Source organism: Haemorhous mexicanus, chromosome 5, assembly GCF_027477595.1.
Source record: "Haemorhous mexicanus isolate bHaeMex1 chromosome 5, bHaeMex1.pri, whole genome shotgun sequence".
NCBI lineage: Eukaryota > Metazoa > Chordata > Aves > Passeriformes > Fringillidae > Haemorhous > Haemorhous mexicanus.
In genome coordinates, this window is record NC_082345.1 from 28,110,619 (window position 1) to 28,122,822 (window position 12,204).

Sequence of the window (12,204 nt, forward strand, 5' to 3'; positions counted from 1 at the left end):
TTTTGTACTTGTTACAAATCTAGTGCAGGGGTTTTTTTCCTAAAATAAAGCAAATAGAAAAATCTATAACCCCAAAAAATAGCCAACCAAAAAAATTAACCAAACTTTGTTCTTTGCATGGCTAAATTGGAAGGCAGAATGATACTATGAAGTACTCCCTCGTATCAGATGACGGTGCTAGGTTGGACTTGATGATCTTAAGGATCTTTTCCAATCTTCTAAGAGATTCCATGATTCTCTATAGCTAGTGATACAGCTAAGAACATGACATGTGGGTTGTTGTTGAACAAGCTCCATCTTTTGCTGTATCAACATAGTCATAGGAAAAGAAAAATTCCAAAATTCTGATGCTGGGAGAAGTTTGCGGTGGCTGCTGTGACTTGACATTTTGGCTTCACCAGCTTTGCTTTCAGAACACTGAAATAAATATCCATAGGCTGTGTTGCACAAGCCAGCAAGGGAAGGTTGTCTGCTGAACATTTGTCAGATATAGCTGCTGGACAAGATTATATTCATTTAATTAGTAAGATATTTTAAGATCAGTTAATATTTATGGATAGTTCTCTGGGCATATGATAATGTGATTCTCTAGTAGGTTTTACTGGTGGGGCACCTAGGTCTCTGGAAGTGTATAAAGGAAATGCAATAAAGTAATATTTGTCAGTAACAAAACACTTCTGAGAGAGTGAAGGAGTCCTAAAGTTCATCGTACACAACCTGTACTCCAGACAGAAAAGGAAATTAAGCTCATGAGACATCTGTTGTTGGATTATTTGGCATGAGAGATTACTGCCTTGCACTATTTGGCCAGTTTATGTAAACTATCCCTGAATCTGGGGAATGCTAGCAGGTTTTTTTCCTAAGGCTTTACCTAGGTGTGTTAATCAATAGGTGATTAAACTTTTGTCATACTACAGGCAGCCCAGTCCATGCTAAGCTCAATTAGATGGCAAGTAGTGCTGTAGTAGGAACAACTCACAGCCTTTCCTCTTCTGCCTCCACAGTAGATTTATGTGTCTTCCTGGGTTTGAAAGAAACTTAAGTGTGTGTCTGTTCCTTTTTAGGTGGTTTGAAGGTGAAACAGTGTCTGCACTGCAGGGATTTATCTGCTGTCTTATTCTAGGCTAAGTTTTAGAGGAAGGAGGTTTTCTCCCTTTTTTTTTTTTTCCCCATATATGCTAAGTGAAGATTCACAGAAATTAATTATCCAAGTTGTTCTGCTCAAGGCTTTTGCCTTCTGCAGGTCATGTGCTTACTGAGGTTGGTTCCTAGCCCTGGCTGCTGTTACTCTAGGGCTAACAGCTCCAGCACTGAGTGCCCCTTTGTAAAGAAGTGGATATAGCAAACTAGTAATGAACAGAAGTGAAGCTGAGGGTTTGTATTAATATGGAAAAGTATGGTTTGAGACTTAGGCTTTTAAGCAACAAGGGAAATTTAGCTGTTTGAAAGGAGTTTAAGTGCAAGAGTAGGTTTAAGATCCAAAACCAGAAGTAGCCAAAGTCTGCCTTTTCTGGGGATACTTTTTGAGAAAATCCACCAAGAAATCTCCTGGCAAGTGCAAAACCTGAAAATGCTTGCTATCAATAAAATAAGTATCAAATATTATACATACTGTCTGAATTTAATTTTTTTGGCCATTTCTTTGCCCCATTGTCCATGTGTACCTGCAGTACAAGTGTATTTCTCACTGGGTGTTACGAACAAGTTTTTTCTGTCAGTTTGGATGAAGCTATTTTGGATAAAGAATGCTTCTCCAGAAGCTAATACCTTTTGAAAATGTTTCAGGTAAGGAATAGAGATTAAGTAGTGGTATACTCTCTTGACCCTTGATAAGACAGAGAACCTACTACTTCAGGTTTTAGCTGCATGACCTTGGTGGGTTTTCATTTGCCAAACTGCAACTAATGAATCCTTTTATAGACTGTGTTTGCAGTTTCCTAAATTTCAGGAGAAATGAGAACTGCCTAAGTCTGCAGATGTAAAGATTGCACTCAGGACTCCATTTCTCCTTCATCTTGCCTAGAAATTTAGAGAATCCTAATTAACAGGCAGGCAGATGTTCTATCTGTGGGACAGTTAAACAAGTTTTTTGAAGTAAAACTGGGAAACAGCCTTTCTCAGTCAGTTCCTCTATTCCCATCAGACTGCTTGGCCCATTTAGCGTGTTTTAGGGAAACTCTAGCACCATCACAACTTTAAGGTGTCTCTAAACGCTCTTGTTCTACTTTTGCGCACGTTGGTGTCCACAGCTCCGCTTCCCCTTTAAGTTCTTGGTAAGAAGAAGGGAGAGTGTAGGTGTGTTTTTAGCTTTGAGGAAGGCTTTATTTGCATTGTCAGCCACTTAGCTGCTGGAGTGAAGACCCTTACGTGACTTATATGTACAAGCACCTCAGATGGTTCAGGCACAGCCTTCCAATGTGAAAACATTGGGTGTGCTTGGTAATTGAAGAGCTTTTTAGTACGTGATTGCCTGTAGTCTGAACAACTCCATGGTCTCCAGCTGTCTTGTATCCATATGTGGTAGAGACTCCATGAAGCAGACCCAGGGTGGCTCTTTGCAGAAATCCTAGAAGTCCTACTAGGAAGAGCTCTGATGTGGTGCATTGATAGGATGGAAATGTTGGTGCCTGAACCCATGTTGAAGTACAGCTTCCTGCAGAAGTTGTTGGGTGAGCAGGAGGTCCAACTTGACCTGCAACTTGGAGACCTTCAGGAATTCTCAGCTAGCTCAGACCTCACATTACTCTTGGGGCATAAAGGAGAGTTTCCAGACCCAGCTAGGCCTTTAACATGTAAGCAAAAGAGTGACAAAGTATCTCTCTTAAAAGTATATGTCTTGCCTATAGTAGGAACGTAAACAGTCTGCAAAATAATGAGATTTTTTTAAAAAATCAAAATATGAAACATGCTGGAACTGTTTTACCTTGGATTACTGGGGCATAATTAATTTCAGCTCTAACTGTATAGGTCAGTGGTAGAAAAAGCAATAGTTAGACCAGTTTTCCAGTGATGGCAGAAATGGAAGTCTTCTCTAGAGCATGCTTCATCTTCCTAGTGTTGACACCTGATTCAGAGTGTGAGAGTATCCTTGTGTTTTTAAAATGCCTAGTTAGACATTGTATAAGTTGAATCCTAGTGTCTGTAGTGTCTGGGGATCCAAGCCCTTGTTTTAATCCCAAATCTCTCACCTTTCTGCAAAGTCCAGTCATATCATCTAGCCAAGGTACTTGCTCTGGCCTTCTTAGGTATGAATTTCCTTTCCCCATTTCTAACTGAGAAGTGTTAAAGAGGCCTGACTTTACTTAGTAGTAGAACACATCTGAATCTGTGACATTATTTTAAATCAGTTCCAGATAGGACATGCCAGGTGCCTAAAAACAGTATTTAAATTTGAAGCAACATTAATTTTACTCTTTCCTCATATAGCCTCAGCTGACCGGAGTCCTGTCATCTTCCTTGCTAATTTAAAGAAGGAGGACTGTGCTTTTCTGGTTTTAGCTTTGGAATTCTTGTCCCAGATTTACAATTGCCTTGTGTTTGGCCTTAGATGTAGTTGCAAAGCCTTACTGTAGTGATCCAGTTTAATTCAGAGAATAATGGCCTTGCAAAACACACAAGCCATGCATGTAGAAGTTTTGCTAAAGCAAAAAAAAAAAAAAAACTGAAGAGAGCAACTTGGGGAAAAATTCTTGATAAATTTGGTCATTAAAAAAACCATCAGTTCCAGGAATTGTTTGTCCTCTGTTAGCAAATAAGAGTGAAACCATTAAAGAAGGTGTTTTCAGTCACATTTCTAACCTAACCTAGTCTCCACATCAGTCATGACAGCTTAAAGATACTACTGCTGTAGAATCTGCATAACCCCTGAGTGCAAAACAGAGAGTAGAGCTGATGGTTGAGTTGGAAGCCTGATCATTTGTCCCGGCTTAGGCAGTTTTTAGGCCAGTATCCTAGCTGGATTTTATCTTCCTCATCTGGCTCTAATCCCTAAATTATCATCTGCCAGATGGACCAACCTGTGCTATTTGCTCCTCTTTAGTGACATGAGAGCTCTGATTTCTAGTATAGAGTATGTTTTTAGTTCCCTTCCTAAAATTACTTGGGATTTTTATCTGCCAAATTCTCTGTCAATATGCAGGGGTGGAGAATATTGATCTGTTTCTCCAATTTTCTTGCAGTCTTCTGGAAGTAGATTATGATATTTTATGTACATGGGAGACAGAAAACTCTAGAACTAAAATTGTCTCTGGAGCTTCAGTTTTGTGAGAAACGTAATAGTGCAAAGCTGTTGAACGCTCCCCTCTTGTCCCAGTATCTCCCTTCCACAACCTAATTCAAACTACAAATAAAAACAAATCACGTTTTTGCTGGATTACTGTTTTGCCTGAACGTGTGAGACAATTAGATTTGATTGTCAGAATGGTACCAGAGCTGAGATAAGAGGCAGCAGGATCATGCTATCAAGTTCATTCAATTGTCTGGGAATGGGGCAAGGGACAGAAAGAGGGGAGAAGGTCAATAGATGATTCTTTAGTCATCAGCAAACCATTTTAATATCTCTGTCTGTATTCTTTAATTATGCCCTGAGGGAAACTGGGAAGAGCTCCTGTTTGCATCCCTCCCAGAGAAAGCTGCTCTCATGAGTTTTATTACAGGAATTTTACCCTGCTGGCATGTGCTTTCCTTGAGGCTGGTATCTGTTTCTCGGTGCTGTTTTCTTTCTCTCAGCACTTGGTAGGAGATAAATGTACTGATGATGGATGTAATTCTATCTCTATCAACTCCAGACTTCAGTGAAATTATTCTCTGCTGATGTCCCTTTTTTTTCCCCCAATTTAATCAGTGACTGAAAAAAATGTTGGTTAAGTTTGACTCACATTAAGAGAAATGTTGAAATTTTATTTTGGCTTGGATCAGACAATTACATTTCAGCTAAAAAGGAAGGGAGACTTTCATTCTGGGTTCCTGAGCATTTTTTTAAATGGTTGATTTCATCTTGAAGTACTTCAAGAAAACAAACAAAAAAGCCCTAACCAACAAGCAACAAAGCTCTTTCAACTTTTGTTTTTAATACTTAATGTGTATAAAACAGCCAACTGAATTCAACAACAGAAAAAACCAGAAGAATTTTGGTCTCTATGAAGCTGAATCTATTTAGGGCTGCCATGAGTGGGAGTTTCTGTGGTAACATGTAGGATCATCTTATACACACTTAAAAATGGAGATACTTAGCTTAAACAGAAAGGAACATGGTTACTGGCAAGTAAAACATGCTAGATATCATGCTGAAATTCTCTCTCTGAAGAATGAAATGAACTGAATCAGCAAATTATTTTACCTTTGCCTCTGTGGTTCTTTTGATTCCAAATAGCATAGGTCTCCAGAAAACTATTTTTGTTGTGCTTAAATTAATGTGATAATGCTTTCAAGATGCTTCTGGCCTTTGAATATTCCCTGAATATGCAGTTGTTTATATGATGTAGTTCAATCTCATTCTTGCTTATCTTTTTTCCATTGTGCAGCAATTTGAGCAGACATTGGCAAAGTAATTTATTTTAAATCACATTTTAGCAATCTTTTTGTGTTACTTTTGCTATTTGTCATGCATTGGAGTGTTTTCTGTGAGTAGGAAAAACTTATTTGTGGACTGTGTTGCTTGTCTGTCAAGGCATGTTAATTAACTTGTTGGTAAACAGAAGATGCAAAAGAATAACTCCTGTTACTCTTGTTCTTGCAGGCAAATGTATGACCATGCTGCAAATATGTATCCACAGCTAATTAAGACTCCTACCATTCGAAGAGGAGTTCAGAATTTTATGGCGTATGTATTTATTTGCTAAAAATAAATCAATCAAGACTTGGAGTTGGAGGATGACAGAATTTTCAGCCTTTTTTATTCTCTTCCTTGTGGGCTGAGGGAAACATGCTTCCTTTCCCTCTGATTGAATGGCATTATTATTAAAAGAAATTCTAAATATACATGAAGAAGTGCATATACCCTTCCCTAATTCTGATTCTTTCCAAGAAATGTTTAAAACCACTGCTGCCAAAGGGTGGGGAAAATGGCAATGAATTCTGAAGGTCATTGTAATAAAATTCTTTTTTGAAAAGTTGATATTTTCAATGTTTCACTGGACAGTGGTCTCCTGGCACCTTAATCTTGTTAGCATTGTGTATCCTTTTCTTCTTCTGTTAGGTTAGTATTTTATTCTACCACCAATGTAAATTCGATTCTAATCACAAATGTTGTGATTCACTTTTCACTTGAGCTGTAAAAATCAAAAGTAAAAAAAAGTGTAGCTGCTTGAATAATGCAGCTACACTGGTGGGGAAACTATAATAGGAGAAGAACCAGTCCAGGTAGTGGGAAACTCAGCTGTGATTACCAATTATTTTAATCTCCTTGGCTTGTGTTTTTATTCCATTACAAATACTCAAGTGAAATTGGGGACTATTTTTTTCCATCTTTGCCTTATCTTGCCCTTTCCATAAGGGGTTGAATATCTGACTGTTACTGGTGTGCATATATAAAGTTAATTGGTTTTATCCAAAACATAGAACAAAGAATTGTAGTGCTCCCTTGCTATAATTTTTCAGTATTGCTATGCTCCTCCTTATGAGAAAAATGGGATAGCTGCCGTATCAATGTTTTTTTTCCTAGAATGACATGGCATAGCAGATGTATTCCCCAAGATGCATTGCTGGATGAAGAGGGGCAATACTAGGTGGCCTTGTGTTGCTTTTCTATTGCCTCTATCCTCAACTCCTGCATCACTGCTTTAATTTATAGCAGTTTGGCAATATGGATTGCTGTGTTGTCTTGGAAGTCCTTAGCCCTAAATGCTCCAACCATATCCCTATTTCCTTGGACATGCTTCTTGCATTTTGTTGTTTCTAGAAAGCTAACTCTGGTTGGTTTTCTTACCCATATGCTGCTGGAAGAGTTTGCTTCCTTCACAGGTTTGTCCTCTCTATTTTGCTACTTTACATAGTGCTGGATGGATAGATACAGGAGGATGGAAGAGGCCAGCATCCAATTCTCATTTCCTGTGGTTCTTTTGTGGCTCTTTGTGCACAGTAAAAGAGAGAATTCTGAGAGATCCTTACAATGTTGGTGGCCCTTTCCCTAAGGTCTGTTTAACTTGTGTTGCCTCATGCCCTAAACCTGGGCAGTTTGGCACTTGACTGGATCTGGCACAGGATACAGTTGTTTGGCCTCCCACCTGTTACTCAGAGGAACAAAGATGTGGTTCTCAGGCAATGTTTGAGCACCACCAGCAAAAAGCATTCATTGCACTTGAACCTGGGGGAGAGAAGGAGGCTCTTCAAATGTCAGTCTGTTTTTATTCTTAGACATTTAAAAGGGAATGTTTCATCCGACCTGTCAAATACTTGTTTCCCTTTACTGACTAAATCTGCTATAGCAAAATCCTCCCCAAACATGAAGTCCAGTTCCTTCTTTGACACTAAAATCTGGTAGAGGCACATGATTGTAGGGTATTTTGCTTAAGTCTGAACATTTACACTTGGAGGACATAATGCTTATATCTGCAGGATTTCCAAAGATTTTCCAAAGTGATTTGCCTCAAATCTTTAGTAAGACTGGACCATCTGGGTCATAGTGTATTTGTCCCTTCCCTGCATTATCAGTTATACTCTTAAGAAAACCCAAGAAAACCCCAACTTGTTTGTTCTTCTGCAGGAAGCAAGATCAATGGACAAGACAACAAATCAGAAATAATAAGGATGACCCATTTTGGAGGCATGCTGGCTATATTATTGCACAGTTGGATGGTCTGTACATGGGAGCCCTCGAGTGGGCTAAACTACACAAACTATCAGTAAGACTACTGCACCTCTTCTTTAGTAGCTGGGGCTGGGATGTCAGTGGACAAACATGAGAGAAGGGGATCCACTTTTTAAAAATCAAAACCAGAAATAGGATACTTAGTGGCAAGTATGCATTCTCCATGCCATTCTGCAAAATCTTTAGTGGCTGTTCAGTGTAGATAATGTGACTGAGCGCTTGGCCCATGTAACCAGAGATTCTTCACAAGGGGCTTGGAACCCTGGGCACTCATGTGTGATTAAGTTGGGAGTGGCTTTTGTGTCCATGTTGGAAGGACAGACACTTCTAAAGTGCTTGTTGCTGTCACTTTGCAATTGTTATTAAGGAAATGACCCTTTAGAAATAAAGAGTACCTGCAACAGGATGAATTAAAGCTTTCATTCTTTTTTCCAAGCATTAGATTTCAAATCCTAAAAGCCCTTCTATCCTAGAGTATGTTTTACTTTATTAAATTACTTCTCCTTTTCTGTTTTTTAAGTCCCAAAAATATATGGTTACAAAAGATGTGGTCTATGTTGTGTCAGGTCAGATGGGATAGACTTTGGGGTTTTGTTGGGGGATGGTTTAGTTGCTTTTTTTATTTTGTGTTTTTTCATCATTTGTTTTTCTTTAATTTCAATTAGAATTGTATTCCAGATGATCAGCTTGTATGTAATAGCAGAACTCCTTTAACTCTGGTAGAGATATGGCAGTTACAATGCTGTCCTAAAGTCTAATATATAATAGTTTTTTCAGTGTGAGAAGAAGGACTTGAGTAATTGTCATTGACCTTCTTACCTAGGTTAATCATACCAAGAATTTTGAGAAGTTGGGAGTTCTGAATTGTAAACAGTAGCATTTTAGTAAAATGTACATCTTTCTTGCATGGAAGTCACTCTGGGGCTCTCATGAATGGGAAGCCATCAAACTGGAAAAAAACCCAACTGTTTGTAATAATAATCCATCCTGAGGGACCTAAGTTTGTAAGGGAAAACACTAGAAACCTTGACTTTCTAGGAAAAGAACACACTAATATCCTTTTGTAACTCCCGTATCTGAAGAGCCCTGTCAAGCTCATCAGGTTTTTGGTTTTTTTGCTGCTTCAGAATCTTTTAGATTCATGTAGGGAAAAGTGGTGGTTTGTGTCTGAGTTAGTTCTTTGTAACAGGCATGTCCTGCCTGCAAAGTGTGTTCCCTGATGCTTGCTTATTTAACTATGCATTTGATAATAAAAAGCACTGACCTCTGAAGTATTTGAATAATTTTTATCCTCTCTTTAGGGATCTCACTAGTATGTCTATATAAGAACGGTGCATTTGGTGAAAGTTCAGATGTGTGGTTCAGGCTAAAATGTATGTGTCCTCCGTTCTTGAATTATATGCATGAAATATTTTTTTTCTTTTCCTGGACGTACGTACAGCAGTTGGTGGGATTTATTTTGACTCTTTTCCATGCCAGGCACAATTTTAGCTTTGGACAGTATCTCCTATGTTGAGATGCATATACTTTTATTCAAAGCAAAAATGTTCACTGTGTTTGTATTTCTTACTGGAAATGGTGTGGCTGTTTCCTCTCTTTGCCACAGCCACTAAGTTAACATCAGTCCTTATCTTTGAGTACATTTTGGACAGCTGCTCTTGCAGCTAGGTCCTTAGTTTTTCTTGGCATCAGAATGATACCTGGCATTCTGTAAAATGTTCTGTAAAAGTACAGGGAGTTCATTTTGTTGGATACCATTATACTTTTCAAGTAACTTTTGAGAGATTAGGCTACCACTGTGCGTGCATATTTATTGCTGTTAGGATCTCCTTCAGGAAATAGAGCTTGAAGGCTGTTGCTGTGAGCTTACATGGGCAATAAAAACAGGTGCAGCTGCAAAGCTTCTGGCTAGTATTCTAGCTTTGACACATCCATTTATCTGAGAATCAACTCTGCTTCTGTACACTGTTGGCACTTAAAAGCCCCAACTAAACTCACAAACCAACCAAATGAGCAAAACCACCACCAGTATCTTCCTTATTCCTTGTGATTAAAGAAATCTACCATCCAAAATGCAAATAAATTTACCTAGTAGATGACTTTTTTCTTATTTTTAAGTATTGTACTTTGGTTCTATTAACAGAATTGTTCTGATTTTTTTTTTTTTTTTTTGGACAGCAACTCCAGTAACAAATACTTTTCTGTTAGTCAATTTGCATAATAAAACAATCAAAGAAATTTCATACTGAAAGTGTCTGTAACAAATTCTGTATGCTTTGAAAGCAAATATCATTTCTATTGCACGTTTTCCTCAGTGCTTTGAAAGTCTCTTCTTACCTCTTTCCTTTAGTAGATACTATTTTGTTTCATTAATAAAAGAATCCTTTCCATGTTTTTATTGTCTTTGGATTATCATCCTCAGGAACAAGTCTATCTTTTGATCTCTAGTAGTTCAATAGTTTGAATTTGTGGTGGTAATGAACATCAGAAATATTAAAAATACCTCTTGTATGAGTTGGGGCATTTTTATTTTCCTTTTTTTTTTTGCCTGTGCTCAAACAAAACAAAAGAAAACCCTAAACAAAACCAAGCCAAAACTCAACATGTGACAGTCTGTATTTTGTTGCCTGATGTTCTACTTGCTGTTGGGAAAGCTATGTGTACTTCTAAATTCAACATATTATTCTGTATATGTAGAAGAGAATTGTTCCCACTGTCTTAAGTTTAAAATAAGAGCAAATGCTGTAGAAGAAAGGCTAGGAAGGTTTTCCCCTTAACTCCCAAAATACCAGAGACATGAGAAAGAGAAGGGGAAGAGGAGATGAGTCTCAAGGTTTTTATGTTTGCCTGCAGCATGAATGATCATGCATAGACAAGATGCTCTCCTGAACCCTGAGAAGGTGTTTGGTTGACATGGATACGCTAAGAGAGATAAAGCGGATGAAGAAAAGTAACTGTGTTTACGAAGTCTGTGAATTGTAACAGTGAGAAACTGACAAAGTTGTATAGAGCTATTTCCTTTTCAGGAGAATGAAAAACAAGCTGTTTCATCGCTAATCTGCTTTTAAGTTTTTAATTCTATTTTCCAGTACTAAGCATGGTAGTTGAAACCAGAGCCAGGTACTTCTTAAGTGAGAGCCTGGGTTATGTGCACGCACGTAACTCTGAAATGTTCTGTTTTTCTGCTCTCTCCTAAAATTCAGATTGCTTTACTTGAATACTGTAGAACCATTGTGTCTACCACAAGTAACTGAGCCTTACTGCAGAAAGGAAATTTGGGCTTTGAATGGTTTGATAGTAGCACTAGTATATGTAGTTTTTATTCTTTCTGAAGGACATGCTTTGTATTTGGGTTTTTATTGCATGGAGTCTGTCGCCCTGAGGACTGTTTTAGGTAGATTCTTCCATTAAGATCTGCATGAAGGCAATGTACATTGTAAACTTCCGTATTTTGAATTTGATATTTACAGGTATCATTAAGAGTGATGTCAAAATTTGAATAAATTTTTGTGTTAAAATGTGACATCATTCCATCAGGTTTAGCAACATTTTATATCCAGTAAACAAACCCAACCCTTTTGTCAAGACAATTTCTGAGGGAGGGGCACTCAAAGAACATAAAGCCTTTTCATTTGCCTAATGCTCTTCCAACACTGTGATTAATCTTGGGCTTGTCTACACAGGGATATTACTCTTGAATAAGGAGGTGTCAGAGTTTTAAATACTAGAATGACTCCAGGATAGTTCTCTATTTGTACTTCCTTATTTTGTACTCAGAGTGCTCAGGCTTGCAGAAGTTACTAGAAAATAATTGTTATAGAATAACTTGCCTATTTTAATGTCCCATGTAGGCAAGCCTTTAGGGCTGGTTCTCTCCTTTCTGCTGCCCTTTGTAAGTTTATTTCTCCCTTCCTTCGATGTAACTCAAACTCAAATTGATTTTTTTGTTTTGCTGTTCAGGACAGCACCCTAAAGGCGGCACACATTCTAGCAAAAGGGCTTTAGATGTGGCTTTACCACCTCTCTGCTTGTCAGTTTAGTTCATTCATTCTTCAGGATCTAAATGACTTATATAAGGAATTTTTCTGATGTTGCTGTGTGAGATGGGGAAAAGGTGATTACAAAAAATTGTAATATGCCCTATATCATACATTGTTATGATACAGTTTTTTGGGTCTAATTCTTACTAGTGGACAAGAATTAACTCCTCATAGAGAAGATTTCCCCATATATCCTGGAAATCAGCTGTAGTTTTTCCATAACTGGGGCTCTCAGCTGTGTTGTGGCAGATGCTTCAGACCACTCCTGAAATTCCCAGATTGGGCCTGCGGTGCAGATTCCTATGTCTTCTGTTTGAATGCATTGTTTTACTGAGACTCCAGAGGAGCACAGTGCTT

The 12,204-nt window shown here is 38.1% G+C and overlaps 1 protein-coding gene across 1 annotated transcript in view; it reads left to right on the top strand.

The window, feature by feature from the left end:
• Positions 1-12,204, top strand: part of PLBD1 (phospholipase B domain containing 1) — a 37,937-nt gene that overhangs the window by 7,530 nt on the left and 18,203 nt on the right. The window contains exons 3-4 of the mRNA XM_059846612.1: positions 5,738-5,821; positions 7,703-7,841. Of these exons, the coding sequence (XP_059702595.1) occupies positions 5,738-5,821; positions 7,703-7,841 (223 nt within the window). The remainder of the gene's footprint in view (positions 1-5,737; positions 5,822-7,702; positions 7,842-12,204) is intronic.